A 16,977-nucleotide genomic window follows, 5' to 3' on the forward strand; every position below is an offset into this window, starting at 1 on the left:
CCTGTTTCTAGGGGCCATTTGGTGCCAAAATGGCGGTCATCCCGGGTTGATTTACAGGCCTATGTGGTATCAGCATCTAAATATATACACACTCACACTGCAATCAATCTGCCATCCCTGTCTCCCAGAGATAAGTTGGGATGGTAAAAGCTTTAAAAATGTTCTCCCCGCAAATCAATTACGCCATGGCTGAGTCATGGTGACCTCGCATGGGGATGCAGCCAAAGTAGCTGTCACACAGCCAGATTCTTAACACTTTAATAATGATAAGAAAGTAATAATCACACTGTGCAATAGTTAACCAGAGGTGGGGGGTGTAAGGTGTTTTCGGACAGTATGTTGGGACAGTTTTTGACCCTGCTGCTAGAGGTCATGTGCTAGAGCCGTATTACTCCTCTGGATGAGGTGTTGTCGAACCAGGAAAAACCGGCACAGAACATACAGAGATGATGTGATGAAAATATGTTCTGTAAATTCAATGCAGATATGTCCATTTCTAATTTCTAATCTATGAACAGCTTCAGTCCTAACATATAAAGCTTGTTGCGCATGGCAAAGTTGGAGCACCTGTTTCCCTGGACCTAACTCCAACAACATGAATAACACTAAATCATACACATCAACAACATGATTATCTACCTGCCAGCCAACAGCAGTGGGTAACATAGTCTGTGGGTTAAACCAACTGAAGGTTCCTTGCCATGTCCATCTCACTTTGTGTCTCAGTCTCTATAGAGGGTCTTCTAGTACATTTTAAATAACCAGGAAAAGAAACCTTTTAAAATCACTTCAAAATTCAGGGGGAACACTGTTCACCAAGGATAAGCCTCTTAAATGATAATTGACACATGATTCGTAGGTCATTGCTATCTTGCATTTTACGGTACAGTAAAACACACTTTGCTCATTAGAAATAGGTATTTATTGTGCAATTGAAAGGACATGACAATTCTAACAAGACACATCTGATAATGCCTTTCCTCTGGACATCTATAGCCATGCCGAAGCCAAGCTTTATTTACCAGACGCCAAGCTCAATACAATTCTGACCTCTCCTGACTGCTTGGATGTTTTTGTGAGGTGGGGGTGTGTGGGGGGGGCAAAGGCTGGTATCCTCTAAAAGCTCTTCTGAGGGAAAAGGCATTATATTAAAACCAGTGGTAATGCCTTGCACTGAGATTCACCCCACTCTGAGGGCAGACACTGAGGCTGAGAGTAAGCTCTATATTTGTGGGTGCATGAGGTCAGAAAAGTGTTTATAAAACTGCTTGAAAACCAAACAATGGAACATGGTCCAACAACCATGAGCTGAAGTGTCCGAGAGTTGTTCCTCTCAGTGCCTCAGAGGCAGACATGGAGACAACTGTGGTGCTGAAGCTCTAGCCGTAAAACCCAGGGTGAATCCGCCTAAAACCCGACTATAAACATTCTTAATACCCATAAAAGCTCAACATAAATCAAGAGAGGCGTAAATCATAAAAAGAGGAAGAAAAGAGGGTCATTCAAAGACAGCTGAGGCTACCATAATCCATCTTGGCAAAACAAATAATGAGGAGGAAGAAAAAATAAACAACATGTAATCTTTACTGCGGCCGTTAAATGTTTATAAGAAATGTACCACTGTGGCTCTCGGTGGCTGCATGGAAACCAGAGAAAGAGAGAGAGTGAAAGAGGGGAAGGGATTTGAGGATTTGGTAACTCACTCCGTCTCTGCCTCTGTCCCTTTGAGAGCTTGAGGCCGCTGTCGCTGTGACCCATGGATCCGAGAAAGACCATCGCCAGAGCCACCAGTCCCAGCTGCATAGTCCCTGGTGCTGACCGGCCAAGCGGGGTCCCCCCTGCAGGCAGACGGATAAGGCGGGGGGCCCCTTCCACTCTGTGACAGGTGGATCACTCTGCTGCTGTTGCTGCTCCTCCCTGCTGCTTCCCTCCCTCCGCTGCTGCTGTCCGCTGGGTCTCTCTCTGTCACTCACTGTCTCTCTCTCTCTCTAAGGGCTGCTGTGTCCACAACTCCCTTCAGCGGAGGATTATGCTGCTGCGGCTGCAAATCCAAACATGCCCGGGGCACAAGCCATAATGACGGTGTGGGGGGGGGGTCGGTTGACGATGTAATGGAGGAGCGTTGCGTGGAGTATGAGAGGAGAGGAGAGGTGGAAAAAGGAGGAGAGGAGAGTGTGGCACTCCTGTTGGTTCAACCCATGAAGACTCGGCGGGGCTAGCAGGGGAGCAGGCAGCCTGTTGGAGGATCGCCAAGGAGCGTTTGGTGTGAATGAGCACCCGAGCCCAGGAGCATGTGTCTTATTAAAGATGCTCTGAGGAGGCGTGGGGGGAGGGACAGGAGTGGGGCTGCTAAAAAAAGCTGGAGACTCCTACATGTGACAACGCATCTGTCTGTGCCAGGACCTGCTAGAGAGACAGAGACAGACAGACAGAGACAGAGACAGAGACAGAGACAGAGACAGACAGACAGACAGACAGACAGACAGACAGACAGACAGACAGACAGACAGACAGACAGACAGACAGACAGACAGACAGACAGACAGACAGACAGACAGACAGACAGACAGACAGACAGACAGACAGACAGACAGACAGACAGACAGACAGACAGACAGACAGACAGACAGAGGGGAGTTGGGAAGGGGTGTGTGTGATGGGGAGAGAGAAATAATGAGACATGAGCTCTAAAACACCAAGCCATTAAGTTAGCATGTCAAGAGAAAATCCACCTCTTGGCCAAGACTGAAACAGATACAAGGTTTTGTAACAAGAACGGAAATTATATCAATTCCAACCATGTCAACCAACAGTGAACCAATGATAAGTACTGGAATTCAAAAACAGTAACTTGATTCCTCCGTCCTTTAAACTGCTTTGAGGGAAAATGTATTGAAACATTTCCAAAGTACACAGTATTATATCTGATAAGTAAAATACTTGTTTAGGGCAATCAGCGTCCATTTGTCTTTTGACCTGAAATCAAAGCATAAGATAATGCACTTTCATTCCAGATTTAAATGGACCGCAGTCATTTCCAAACTTTGAAATCGATGCAGATTCATTCAAAGTATTAGCAGCTATGGCACAATGAAACAAAATACCACAAATAGTTTTGGGTCGTTTGCTACACTTCCAGTTGCCTTTGGAGAAGAGAGTTGATTTGAAAAATATGTTTGCTCCATTCTTAAAGTAAAATAATGAAAAAACACATAATAGTCCTTCTACAAACACTTGGAATGAACAAGTGGTGCAGAGATCTTCTCAGATAGTGTCAAGCTATATTTACAGCTCTTGCATATACAGAAAACATAAGGCATAGCTTGTCTGGAACAGTGCAAACAGGGTCTCCTACCCCAAGGGTGAAACAGCCAAACAGGGCCATATTTGGCTGTTGTACTTATTGTGGCTTGTGAATCATACAGAGTAAGCCTACAAAGACATTTTGGGTGAGTTCTTAAAGCCCCTAAAAAAACTGCCCCCTAAAAAAGCAACTTCTCATTCAGAAAACAGCCTATGTGGCATAGACATGAGTCACAAACATTTATTCTACTGTCATAATGTACTACAAAGTGTAAATAGGATCATTTTGGTCATAGTCAGTCTCGACCAAAATATAGTTTTTTTGTGTGTTTTTTAAACTTGTGTCTGTGACTGCATCACAATGGAAATTAAAGTTGGATTTGTTTCAATCCTAGTCACATGCCGTCAGCTGGCAGCACAATCATCAATTCGGAGTGCAGCTAGCTGCATGGTTGACTTTGGATATCCCTATGGGGCTAGTTAGGGACAATAGGGTCAATTACAATGTGTACATAGGACAAAATGTAAAAAATCCAATTGCTCCAAATTCCAATGACTTAAAAATTCATATACAAATAATGAAAGCATTTAATGAAAAAACAAAAAAGGTGTGCAACATGAAAATATTGTCTCATTTACATTGTGTAATTGATTGTAATTTATTGACGGTCCCTAAAGAGCCTCAGAGATAGGCTATCCAAAGTCAAGCCAATTTTGCCACAGTTTCACACCAGCCAACTGAAGCTAATTGTCAAAATAATTGAGCTATCTCTTCCCACCTGCAAACAAACACGAGACATGCACATCAATCCACACCACAAAACCAGCTTCAGTCATGGCCGCTAGCATTTCTTAATGAACCAAATCGAAAACGAGGCCAAATCAGGAAGTGCAGACACCCTTTAACATTCTATAATGACCTATAATATCCCTACAATACACTATAATGTCCCTAACACGCACTATAGTGTCCCTAAAGAAAGTTTGAATCAAACCTGCAAGAATCCCAGCTAGATCTTACCATGCTTTTCTTACATTACTGCCACAACCCCGCCAGGCAGTTTAGCCTCCAATTCTGACCCTAATCTCAAGTGGCTGTGCAAAGAATCCAGATAAATTAAAACACAGAGTGTAATCCAGTGAACTCTGCATTTTTTTAAATGTATTTTAACGTTATTTAACTAGGCAAGTCAAATTCTTATTTTCAATGACTGCCTAGGAACAGTGGGTTAACTGCCTGTTCAGGGGCAGAACGACAGATTTGTACCTTGTCAGCGCAGGGGTTTGAACTTGCAACCTCCCAGTTACTAACCCAACGCTCTAACCACTAGGCTACCCTGCCTTAATAAACTAAGGAGGACTGGAATGAAAAATGACAAACCATACATCCACGTGGCATTAATGCAACTGGGTCCTGGACTTCCTGACGGGCCGCCCCCAGGTGGTGAGGGTAGGAAACAACATCTCCACCCCGCTGATCCTCAACACTGGGGCCCCACAAGGGTGCGTTCTCAGCCCTTTCCTGTACTCCCTGCTCACCCATGACTGCGTGCCCAGGCACGCCTCCAACTCAATCATCAAGTTTGCAGACGACACTACAGTGGTAGGCTTGATTACCAACAACGAGACGGCCTACAGGGAGGAGGTGAGGGCCCTCGGAGTGTGGTGTCGGGAAAGTAACCTCACACTCAATGTCAACAAAACAAAGGAGCCTCCTAACCACATTGACGGGACAGTAGTGGAGAAGGCGGAAAGTTTTATGTTCCTTGACGTACACATCACAGACCAACTGAAATGGTCCACCCACACAGACAGCGTGGTGAAGAAGGCGCAGCAGCACCTCTTCAACCTCAGGAGGCTGATGAAATTTGGCTTGTCACCAAAAACACTCCTTTTACAGATGCACAATCGAGAGCATCCTGTCGGGCTGTATCACCGCCTGGTACGGCAACTGCTCCGCCCACAACCGTAAGGCTCTCCAGAGGGTAGTGAGACCTGCACAACGCATCACCGGGGGCAAACTACCTGCCCTCCAGGACACCTACACCACCCGATGTCACAGGAACGCGAAAAAGATCATCAAGGACAACAACCACCCGAGCCACTGCCTGTTCACCCCGCTATCATCCAGAAGGCGAGGTCAGTACAGGTGCATCAAAGCTGTGACCGAGAGACTGAAAAACAGCTTCTATTTCAATGCCATCAGACTGCTAAACAGCCACATTGAGTGGCTGCTGACAACATACTGACTCATCGCGAGCCACTTTAATAATAAAAATTGGATGTAATAAATGTATCACTAGCCACTTTAAACAATGGCACTTTATATAATGTTTACATACCCTACATTACTTATCTCATATGTATATACTGTACGCTATACCATCTACTGCATCTTGCCTATGTCGTTCGGCCATCGCTCATTCATATATTTTTATGTACATATTCTTATTCATTCCTTTACACTTGTGTGTATAAGGTAGTTGTTGTGAAATTGTTAGATTACTTGTTAGATATTACTGCACGGTCGGATCTAGAAGCACAAGCACTTCACTACACTCGCATGAACATCTGCTAACCACGTGTATGTGACAAATAACATTGGATTTGATTTGAACTACACGGCAGAACATGAATCCAGATTGATAGCCAGTGTGGCTGAGATCGACCAGACAGCCCCTCCCTAGTGAGCCCATTTGTGTAAAAATGTCTTGCTATTGTAAAACAATATTAATGTGAGCAGGGACAGTATTTAATTAAGGGGTCTCGTCCATCATGATGAATAAGAGTGTCTCTCCGAGGGGAGTCTCTGAGATTAAGGGCCGCTGACTGGGTCCCTCTGTTGCGGCGAGTTAGTATGTGAAGAAGTCACACACACACACACACACACACACAAACACACACATTCATGCTATACACACACACACACATCACAACTGCTGCTACCAGACCCTTATTATGATTGCTATATACTGCACAATTTAAATACTTGCTCCCCAAAACACGTGCAAATATTGGACTGTAAATTGTGCCCTCTTGTATTATACTTGTGCTAAAATATGTATTATATTCTACTGAGCCATTTACTTTATGTTCATATTCTCATATTTTATTAGTTCTTATTGTTGTTGCATTTTCGAGAAGGAACCTGCAAGTAAGGATTTCATTGGATGGCGTATACCATGTGTATCCTGTACATACGACTAATAAAACGTCAAACTTCAAACACACACACAGCAAAGAAGCTGAAACAGAACAACAACAGGCACACACACTAACACACCACAGCAGCACACAGTATGAAGGCAATTGCGCATACTGTGGTCCACATACATACGGACAAACAGTTTGACACCCTAAATACTCCTTTAGGCAGACTAGCCTTGCCAAGCCATGTCAAAGATCTCAGTTAACCAGCTTAAGGATTTAAAACATTTTTTAAATGATCTCCAAAAACACCCACCTGCACCCCAGCTTTCTCCTCTGCTGCTGCCCGGGTTTATTTGCCTTTTGAGGTGAATATTAGAGACATTTCTTCAACACCTACCCCTATATTTACAGTCAAGAGCCAAAAACGATAAGGTTTGTTAATTGAGAGGGATGCTTGGAGAGCAAGGGGGACATGTCCTGGACCAGGGGAATGAACAACCTAGAACAACACGTCCAGACCAGGGCTGAGTCATTTAAGAGATGTTTCATACCGCACTCCGCCCTACGACGCTTTACTACCTGCCAATGAAGCACACTCTGTCCCATCCATCCGTATCCTACCTTTATATTACGGCGTGGCGATAAGCCTAGAAGTGGCAACGGACGACTGATACTCAGATAGAGAGAGAAGGGGTGCTAGAGAGGAGAGAGAGATAACGAGAGAGAGTGCAGCGTGTGAGAGAGCGAGAGAGATATGAGGACGAAAGATGGTTGAAATTACATAGAGTGATAAGACAGTAAAACAGATGAAGAGCAAGATGGACACAAAACACACAACATGACAACATGAGAGTCATCCTTCCACATTTACAGCTGACCTGTCCTCTGGATATGAGGAACATCTCACTGAGCTACTCTGGGGCCACAGTGCCATTTCTTGACAGTTTTCTATGTGCTCTGTCTCGGTTCCCTCATCCATTAAACAGACACAAGCACTGTGTCCCCTTCTTCACAGCCGGCTCCAGTCATCTGAATGGAACTGAACTCCCTCATCAAATAGTCAGGAGATTCAATTGCCCTGCTTTGTAAGTCCTTTTGATGAATCAATTATTAAATCAGGCAGGCTCCAGTGAAAGGGAGCTCCCGCCCTCTGGGAATTTGTCGAAACTGAGAAAGTGCCACTACACAGAGCTCAGAGTCAGAAACCTAGCCTACCGATGAACCTGTCAAAATAACGTAATTTAGATCTCAGAGGCCTAATTCACTGGCTGATGTGGTAGGAGCAGTACAAGAAAATGTGAGCTCAGTAAAGCAGTAACGGAGTGACACTGTACCACACTCTAAATTAAGTTAATTCAACGACATTCAAGAGACCAAAAGTGCATTCAAATAGTCCTGATTATTATGGTTAGCCAAAACCAATGTTCTGATGGTGACTCCCAGAACACTGTACATTTTGGGGTCCTAAAAGCACTGAATAAAGTAAGAGTATACAGAAGCGTTTCATTCCACTCCCAAATTTCAGGCCCTGTCCACCCCACAAGCTGCCTTGCCTTCCTCTGCTTCCACACAGACACAGGGAAACACCTAAAAACTGTGGCAGCCTACAGAGCCGGCTCTGGTGCTACTTATGGACTCCAACACACCTCCTATTTTTGTAATATAATGAAATTACTGCTAGGTGGTGCCTGCCACATAGGCACCGAATGGAGAGATTGGCTCCAGTGTAAGGGCTTTTAACTGAGCCTTTTTTCTTTTCTTTGGATTCAGATCCAGATTATTTGGTTCAACAACTGCAGGCAGCGAAGAAACAGGGAGGTTATGTGCACTTTCACCCAGGCATACAGTACATCAATGTTTGATTTACTTTTATTTTATTATACTCCCATCTCTGCCTCCGAGCTGTAAGCTCCAGTCGCATTAGCCAAACCCGCCCACAGGTCGATGGTAGGGGAGTCAAACACAATGGCCAGCTGCCTCGAGACAACAGTCCAGCATAAACAGAGAGAGAGAGAGCGAGAGAGAGAGTCCACTGTTTGCTAAAGATCTGGTGCTTCTGTCCCCAACCAAGGGGGGCCGCAGCATCACCTAGAACCTCTACACAGATTCTGTTAGACCTGGCCCCTGACAGTAAATCTCAGTAAGACAAAAATAATGGTGTTCCAAAAAAGGTCCACATACCAGGACAACAAATACAAATTCCATCTAGACAACGTTGCCCTAGAACACACAAAAAAATATACTTACCTTGATCTAAACATTAGCACCACAGGTAACTTCCACAAATATGTGAACGATCTGAAACACCAGGCAAGAAGGGCCTTCTACACCACACCATCAAAACTAACATAACATTTGAATTAGGCCAATACCCGCTAATTATCAAAATCCAGAAAAGAGCTGTTACATTCTACAACCACCTAAAAGGAAGCGATTCCCAAACCTTCCATAACAAAGCCATCACCTACAGAGAGATGAGCCTAGAGAAGTGTCTCCTAAGCAAGCTGGTACTGTTCACAAACACAAACAGACCCCACAGAGCCCCAGGACAGCAACACAATTAGACCCAACCGAACCATGAAAAATAAAAAAAAGTATAAAGAATTGACCAAAAAGCAAAGCACACTGGAATGCTATTTGGACCTAAACAGAGAGTACAAAGTGGCAGAATAGCTGACCACTGTGACTGACCCAAAATTGAGGAAAGCATTGACTATGTACAGACTCGGTGAGCATAGCCTTGCTATTGAGAGAGGCTGCCATTGGCAGACCTGGCATTCAAGAGAAGACAGGCTATGTGCACACTGCCCACAAAATGAGGTGGAAACTTCCTAACCTCCTGTCAAATGTATGGCCATATTAGAGACACATATAGTGCCTTCGGAAAGTATTCAGACGCCTTGACTTTATCAACATTTTGTTACATTACAGCGTTATTCTAAAATTGATTTAAAAAACAATTTCATCAGCAATCTATCCACAATGCCCCATAATGACAAAGTGAAACAGGTTTTTAGAAGAATTAGCAAATGTATTAAAAACAAAAAACAGAAATACGTTACTTACGTTAGTATTCAGACACTTTGCTATGAGACTCGAAATTGAGCTCAGGTGCATCCTGTTTCCATTTATCATCCTTGAGACGTTTATACAACTTGGAGTCCACCTGTGGTAAATTCAATTGATTGGACATGATTTGGAAAGGCACACACCTCTCTATATAAGGTCCCGCAGTTGACAGTGTATGTCAGAGCAAAAACCAAGCCATGAGGTCGAAGGAATAGTCCGTAGAGCTCTGAGACAGAATTGTGTCCAGGCACAGATCTTGGGAAGGGTACCAAAACATTTCTGTAGCATTGAAGGTCACCAAGAACACAGTGGTCTCCATCATTTTTTAATGGAAGAAGCTTGGAACCACCGCCCGGCCAAACTGAGCAATTGGGTGAGAAGGGCCTTGGTCAGGGAGGTGACCAAGAGCCCGATGGTCACTCAGTGGAGAAGGGAGAACCTTCCAGAAGGACAACCATCTCTGCAACACTCCACCAATCAGGCCTTTATGGTAGAGTGGCCAGAATGAAGCCACTCCTCAGTAAAAGGCACGTGACAGCCCGCTAGGAGTTTGACAAAAGGCACCTAAAGACTCTCAGACCATGAGAAACAAGAATCTCTGGTCTGATGAAACCAAGATTGAACTCTTTGGGCTGAATGCCAAGCGTCACGTCTGGAGGTAGTGGTGGAAAAAGTACCCAATTGTCATACTTGAGTAAAAGTAAAGATACCTTAATAGAAAATGACTCAAGTAAAAGTGAAAATCATCCAGTAAAATACTACTTGAGTAAAAGTATTTGGTTTTAAATATACTTAAGTATAAAAAGTAAATGTAATCGATAAAATGTACTTAAGTATTAAAAGTGAAAGTAAAAGTATAAATAATTTTAAATTCCTTATATTACATAAAACAGGCAGCATGATTTTCGTTTTTTTATTTTTATTTAGGGATAGCCAGGGGCACACCTCAACACTCAGACATAATTTACAAACAAAGTACTTGTGTTTAGTGAATCCTCCAAATCAGGTAGTAGGGATGACCAGGGATGTTCTCTTGATAAGCGTGTGAATTGGACCATTTTCCTGTCCTGCTAAGCATTCAAAATGTAACAAGTACTTTTGGGTGTCAGGGAAAATGTATGGAGTAAAAAGTACTCCAGTACAAAGCAAAAGTCAAAAATAAAAATAGTAAAGTAAAGATACCAACAAAAAAATACTTAGGTAGTACTTTAAAGTATTTTTACTTAAGTACTTTACAACACTGTCTGGAGGAAACCTGACACCATACCCACGGTGAAGCATGGTGGTGGCAGCATCATGCTGTGGGGATGTTTTTCAGCAGCAGGCAAAGATGAACGGAGCAAATTACAGAGAGATCCTTGATGAAAACCTGCTCCAGAATGGTCAGGACCTCTGACCGGGTTGAAGGTTCACCTTCCAACAGGACAACGACCCAAAGCACAGAGACAAGACAACGCAGGAGGGGCTTCGGGACATGTCTCTGAATGTCCTTGAGTGGCCCAGCCAGTGCCTGGCCTTAAACCCGATCGAACATCTCTGGAGAGACCTAGAAAATAGCTGTGCAGAAATTCTCCCCATTCAGCCTGACAGAGCTTGAGAAGATCTGCAGAGAAGAATGGTAGAGACTCCCCAAATACTGGTGTGCCAAGCTTGTAGAGTCATACCCAAGAAGACTCAAGACTCAAGACTAATTGCCGCCAAAGGTGCTTCAACAAAGTACTGAGTAAAGGGTCTGAATATTTATGTAGATTTGATATTTCAGTTGTTTATTTTTAATCAATTAGAAAAAATGTCTAAAAAACGTTTTTGCTTTGTCATTATGGGGTATTGTGTCTCGATTAATGAGGGAAAAAACAACTTCATCAATTTTACAATAAGGCTGTAACCTAACAAACTGTGGAAAAAGCCAAGAGGTCTGAATACTTTCCGAAGGCGCTGTATTTCCCTCAGATTACACAGACCCACAAATCATTTAAAAACAAATTCAATTTGATAAACTCCCATATCTATTGGGTGAAATACCACAGTGTGCCATCACAGGAGCAAGATTTGTGACCTGTTGCCAAAAGAAAAGAGCAACCAGTGAAGAACAAACACCATTGTAAATACAACCCATATTTATGTTTATTTATTTTCCCTTTTGTACTTTAACTATTTGCACATAGTTATAACACTGTACATAGCCATAATAAGACATTTGAAATGTGTCTATTCCTTTTAAATTATTATGAGTGTAATGTTTGCTGTTAGTTTTTTATTGTTTATTTCACTTTTGTTTATAAAAAAATGTAATGTTATTTTTTCACCTTTATTTAACCAGGTAGACCAGATGAGAACAAGTTCTCATTTACAACTGCGACCTGGCCAAGATAAAGCAAAGCAGTGCGACAAAAAATAACAACACAGAGTTACATGTGGGATAAACAAAAGTACAGTCAATAACACAATAGAAAAATCTATATACAGTGTGTGCAAATGGAGTAAGGAGGTAAGGCAATAAATAGGCCATAGTAGCGAAGTAATTACAATTTAGAAAATTAACACTAGAGTGATAGATGTGCAGATGATGTGCAAGTAGAAATACTGGTGTGCAAAAGAGCAACAAAAAAAGTAAACAAAAACAATATGAGGATGAAGTAGGTAGTTGGATGGGCTATTTACAGATGGGCTGTGTACAGGTGCGTTGATCGGTAAGCTGCTCAGATAGCTGATGCTTAAAGTTAGTGAGGGAGATATAAGTCTCCAACTTCAGCGATATTTGCAATTGGTTCGAGTCATTGGCAGCAGAGAACTGGAAGGAAAGGTGGCCAAAGTAGGTGTTGGCTTTGGGGATGACCAGTGAGACATACCTGCTGGAGCGTGTGCTACGGGTGTGTGTTGATATGGTGACCAGTGAGCTGAGATAAGGCGGAGCTTTACCTAGCAAAGACTTATAGATGACCTGGAGCCAGTGTGTTTGGCGATGGATATCTAGCCAGGGCCAGCCAACGAGAGCATACAGGTCACAGTGGTGGGTGGTATATGGGGCTTTGGTGACAAAACGTGGAAATTATATGTTTACTTGCTTTGGCAATATAAACATATGTTTCCCATGCCAAAAAAATCCCTTTGAAATTAATGAGTGAGTGAGTGAGTGAGTGAGTGAGTGAGTGAGTGAGTGAGTGAGTGAGTGAGTGAGTGAGTGAGTGAGTGAGTGAGTGAGTGAGTGAGTGAGGAGAGTAGATAGAAAGGAAGAGAGGGAGAGAAGCAATGATAGTGAGGATATACAGTTGAAGTCGGAAGTTTACGTACACCTTAGCCAAATACATTTAAACTCAATTTTTCACAATTCCTGACATTTAATCCTAGGAAAAATGTCCTGTCTTAGGTCAGTTAGGATAGCCACTTTATTTTAAGAATGTTAAATGTCAGAATAATGTAGAGAGAATTATTTATTTAAGCTTTTATTTCTTTCATCCCAGTGGGTCAGAAGTTTACATACACTAAATTAGTATTTGGTAGCATTGCCTTGAAATGGTTTAACTTGCGTCAAACATTTTGGGTAGCCTTCCACAAGCTTCCCAAAATAAATTGGGTGAATTTTGGCCAATTCCTCCTGACAGAGCTGGTGTAACTGAGTCAGGTTTGTAGGCCTCCTTGCTCGCACACACTTTTTCAGTTCTGCCAACACATTTTCTGTAGGATTGAGGTCAGGGCTTTGTGATGGCCACTCCAATACCTTGACTTTGTTGTCCTTAAGCCATTTTGCTTCAACTTTGGAAGTATGCTTGGGGTCATTGTCTATTTGGAAGACCCATTTGTGACCAAGCTTTAACTTCCTGACTGATGTCTTGAGATGTTGCTTCAATATATCCATATAATTTTCCTCCCTCATGATGCCATCTATTTTGTGAAGTGCACCAGTCCCTCCTGCAGCAAAGCACCCCCACAACATGATGCTGCCACCCCCGTGCTTCACAGTTGGGATGGTGTTCTTCGGCTTGCCAGCATCCCCCTTTTTCCTCCAAACATAATGATGGTCATTATGGCCAAACAGTTCTATTTTTGTTTCATCAGATCAGAGGACATTTCTCCAAAAAATACGATCTTTGTCCCCATGTGCAGTTGCAAACCATAGTCTGGCTTTTTTATGGCAGTTTTGGAGCAGTGGCTTCTTCCTAGCTGAGCGGCCTTTCAGGTTATGTCAATATAGGACTCGTTTTAATGTGGATATAGATACTTTTGTACCTGTTTCCTCCAGCATCTTCGCAAGGTCCTTTGCTGTTGTTTTGGGAATGATTTGAACGCGTCTCCTTCCTGAGCGGCATGACGGCTGCGTGGTCCCATGGTGTTTATACTTGCGTACTATTGTTTGTACAGATGAACATGGTACCTTCAGGTGTTTGAAAATTGCCCCCAAGACTTGTGGAGGTCTTGGCTGATTTATTTTGATTTTCCCATGATGTCAAGCAAAGAGGAACTGAGTTTGAAGGTAGGCCTTCAAATACATCCACAGGTAAACCTCCAATTACCTCAAATGATGTCAATTAGCCTATCAGAAGCTTCTAAAGCCATGACATAATTTTCTGGAATTTTCCGAGCTATTTAAAGGCACAGTCAATTTAGTGTATGTAAACTTCTAACCCATTGGAATTGTGATACAGTGAATAATAAGTGAAATAATCTGTCTGTACACAATTGTTGGAAAAATTACTTGTGTCATGCACAAAGTAGATGTCTTAACTGACTTGCCAAAACTATAATTTGTTAACAAGAAATTTGTGGAGTGGTTGAAAAACGAGTTTTAATGACTCCAACCTAAGTGTATGTAACATTCTGACTTCAACTGTAGTTGGTAGGAAAGCGTTATCAGTAGTCACTCTCCTTCATGTTCTAGGCCCGAAAGACTGCTCAGCACCATCAACACTCTCTAATGTAAAGCAGCAGGTAGTAGTAGCACCATGCAGGGCATCTGCATGTGCACGTGTGCTGAAAAACACCTGGCTCTGCCACTGGAATGCTTCAGGAGCCTCCACAGCCCATTTGGGTAATCACTTCCTGTACAGGGAAAGCTGGGTAAAATGTGCTACAGATGTTGACTATAACACTACATGACTGCCTACTCTGTACAGTACAGTAGATCTCTCTCCTTCCTTCCTTCCTTACTTCCTCCTCCAACTCCTTGTCTGGTAGCTCCCACTGAGATCTACAAGGAGGAGAATTCCTCTGTGTTACCAGCACCACCCTGCCCTTTCAAACGCACTCATAGTCTATGGGGCGCCAGCAGTCAGGGTTAGCTGCACTGTGTGTCTGCATGCTGCACATGCTAGCACACCATGCTGACTTTCAGCCGCCTACAATGGTCTTCTGAGGAGAAAATAAAATCTATTGGAGATCTCCACCTGCCCCAGTCCACTCCAGCATCTCTCTCTACCATAATCTCAGTCTCCAATTGTCTGTCTCCCACCTTTCCTATCACTCTCTCTTTGAAGCGGAACTCAAGGGGTCAGTATTTATGTAAGACTGGTGGAGAAGCAGACAGAGACAGACAGATACAGAAAAATGGAGAGAAAGAAAGAGAGGGAGAACGAGGAGAGCAAGAAGGAGAGAGGGAGATAAAAGAGGCCAGTGCTGTTTTAATTAACTGCCAAATTGCTGCTGCCACATGTGGAGTGCCAAAATAAATGCTCAATTTCTGCGCACTCTATTCCCTAAATATGCTTGAATAGCGACCAGCAGAACCAAAAGCATGCCTCCGTACAATCAGGGCACCCCTAATAGATACAAACGGAGGCATTTAGGATGTCTCAAATTTCAGATTTCTTTCCAGAAAAAGTGAGAAATCTATTTTATTAAACATCATGGGGTTCCTCATGCACATAGGTTACTGAAAATTAGATGATTCCTCTTTCGAAAATGCATTTTTGAGTGTTAATAACAGAAAATATATTGTTCAGACAAACACTATTTTTCCTTACACCTGACCTGGTTCTACATAATAACAGCAGACAAAATTAAACAAGATCAAATTCAATGTCACTGACATTTGAAAAGTTGAATACTAACATGATTGCCATAATGAAAAAAAAAACATCATAATAATAACACTTCAAAAATACTTTCATTTTGACATTTAAATGAGGGTTGTTTATTAGAGGTAGGCCTATTATTCATCATTAATTCAAAGCTAATTAAGCCATAGTAAGCTAATAGGCTAGCCTAATAAATATGTAATTCAGATGATGATATACTTTATTTCCCATATTACTTAGAGATCCCATAATATTTCCCATAATTACAGAGATCTAAACTATTCCAAAATGCATTATCAGTATCCAGTCATACAGAATACACAGCGGAATAACATCTTGGAATATTCCACCTACCTGTGCATTGCGAACCTCTTATGGTGAGATCCAGTGAGGTGTCGGGTCTCAATTTCCTATTTTATAAGGGAAAATTCGTAACTTGTTTGGTTTCAAAGAACTCCTCCTACATGACACCTCCACATGAGATGGGAAAGAGATCCATCATCATTATAGAGAGACAAATCATTCCCTTTGTTGTATTTTATCAGTTGGCAATTTATGTTGCCATCAAACATTTGGACTCTCCATGTGCATTATTTATGGCAATTCAAAAATCTGCAACTCATTTCAAATAAAATGAGAAAGTAATCTTTCAAATGCAATCCACTGAAAAATGTTTGTATGTATTTTGCTATTTCTTTCAGTCGGCGCAGTTATTTATAAGAAGGCTCTTGATAGTAAGTCACTCTCTTAATGCAATTTCCACATAAATCCACTTTTAAGCGTCGGAAACCTTCCAACTCAGACAAGTCACTCATAATCCTGGGTTATTTGCGTCCAACCCCATCTATTGCCGGAGTCTCCGCATGCATGAAGTTGAGTTGGCCCCACCCCTCAAACTCACACAGACTGCGAGACGAAAAACCAGAGGTGGAACTCAGTTGGAGTGTACTGTTTGTTAATGTCATCAAATCTTGGAAAATCCCATTAGTGCTAATCTGTGTTATAATGAAGCACGCAAAAATATCCGTAACGTTCGGCCATCAAGCCTTGCCCAGCTGGATTGGTTTACGCTTAAATGAGACATTTAAATTAGGCATATTCCGACAACCGATTGGATACAATCTTATTTTATAACGATAATATTTATAACGATAATATTTTCATTCCTAAAAAGATATTATATTTTGACTTTACTTTTAAATACATCATCTTTAGTGGCTGTGCACAGGCCTAGTCATTTTTACTGACAACTACACCTACACTAATAAGACTATTGAATAAATTTGATCATTTATATATCTCCTAGACGTCTGTTTTCTGCCAGCGCGTCAATGTGCATTTTTGGCGCAGGGTAAGAACGGTGCAAAAAATGCAAAAGAAATGTAGACTATGCCCAAATCGAAATCACCATTCAAATGTTGAGTTAGGTGTTCGTTTATTATTT

The 16,977-nt window shown here is 42.2% G+C and overlaps 1 protein-coding gene across 2 annotated transcripts in view; it reads right to left on the reverse strand.

Annotated features, from left to right (window-relative positions):
• rspo1 (R-spondin 1) overlaps positions 1-16,377 on the reverse strand; it is a 30,178-nt gene extending 13,801 nt beyond the window's left edge. Inside the window, exons 1-2 of one of the 2 annotated variants that reach the window (XM_024414974.1) lie at positions 15,888-16,377; positions 1,704-2,403 (exon numbers count right to left, since the gene is read on the reverse strand). In XM_024414974.1, coding sequence (XP_024270742.1) covers positions 1,704-1,803 — 100 coding nt within the window. In that variant the 5' untranslated portion in view covers positions 1,804-2,403; positions 15,888-16,377. Of the gene's footprint in view, positions 1-1,703; positions 2,407-15,887 lie in introns of both variants that reach the window. The other variant, XM_024414973.1, reaches the window with a different exon arrangement.
• Between the last annotated feature and the right edge of the window lie 600 nt (positions 16,378-16,977).

This window comes from Oncorhynchus tshawytscha, linkage group LG03 (genome assembly GCF_018296145.1).
Source record: "Oncorhynchus tshawytscha isolate Ot180627B linkage group LG03, Otsh_v2.0, whole genome shotgun sequence".
Taxonomy (NCBI): Eukaryota; Metazoa; Chordata; class Actinopteri; order Salmoniformes; family Salmonidae; genus Oncorhynchus; species Oncorhynchus tshawytscha.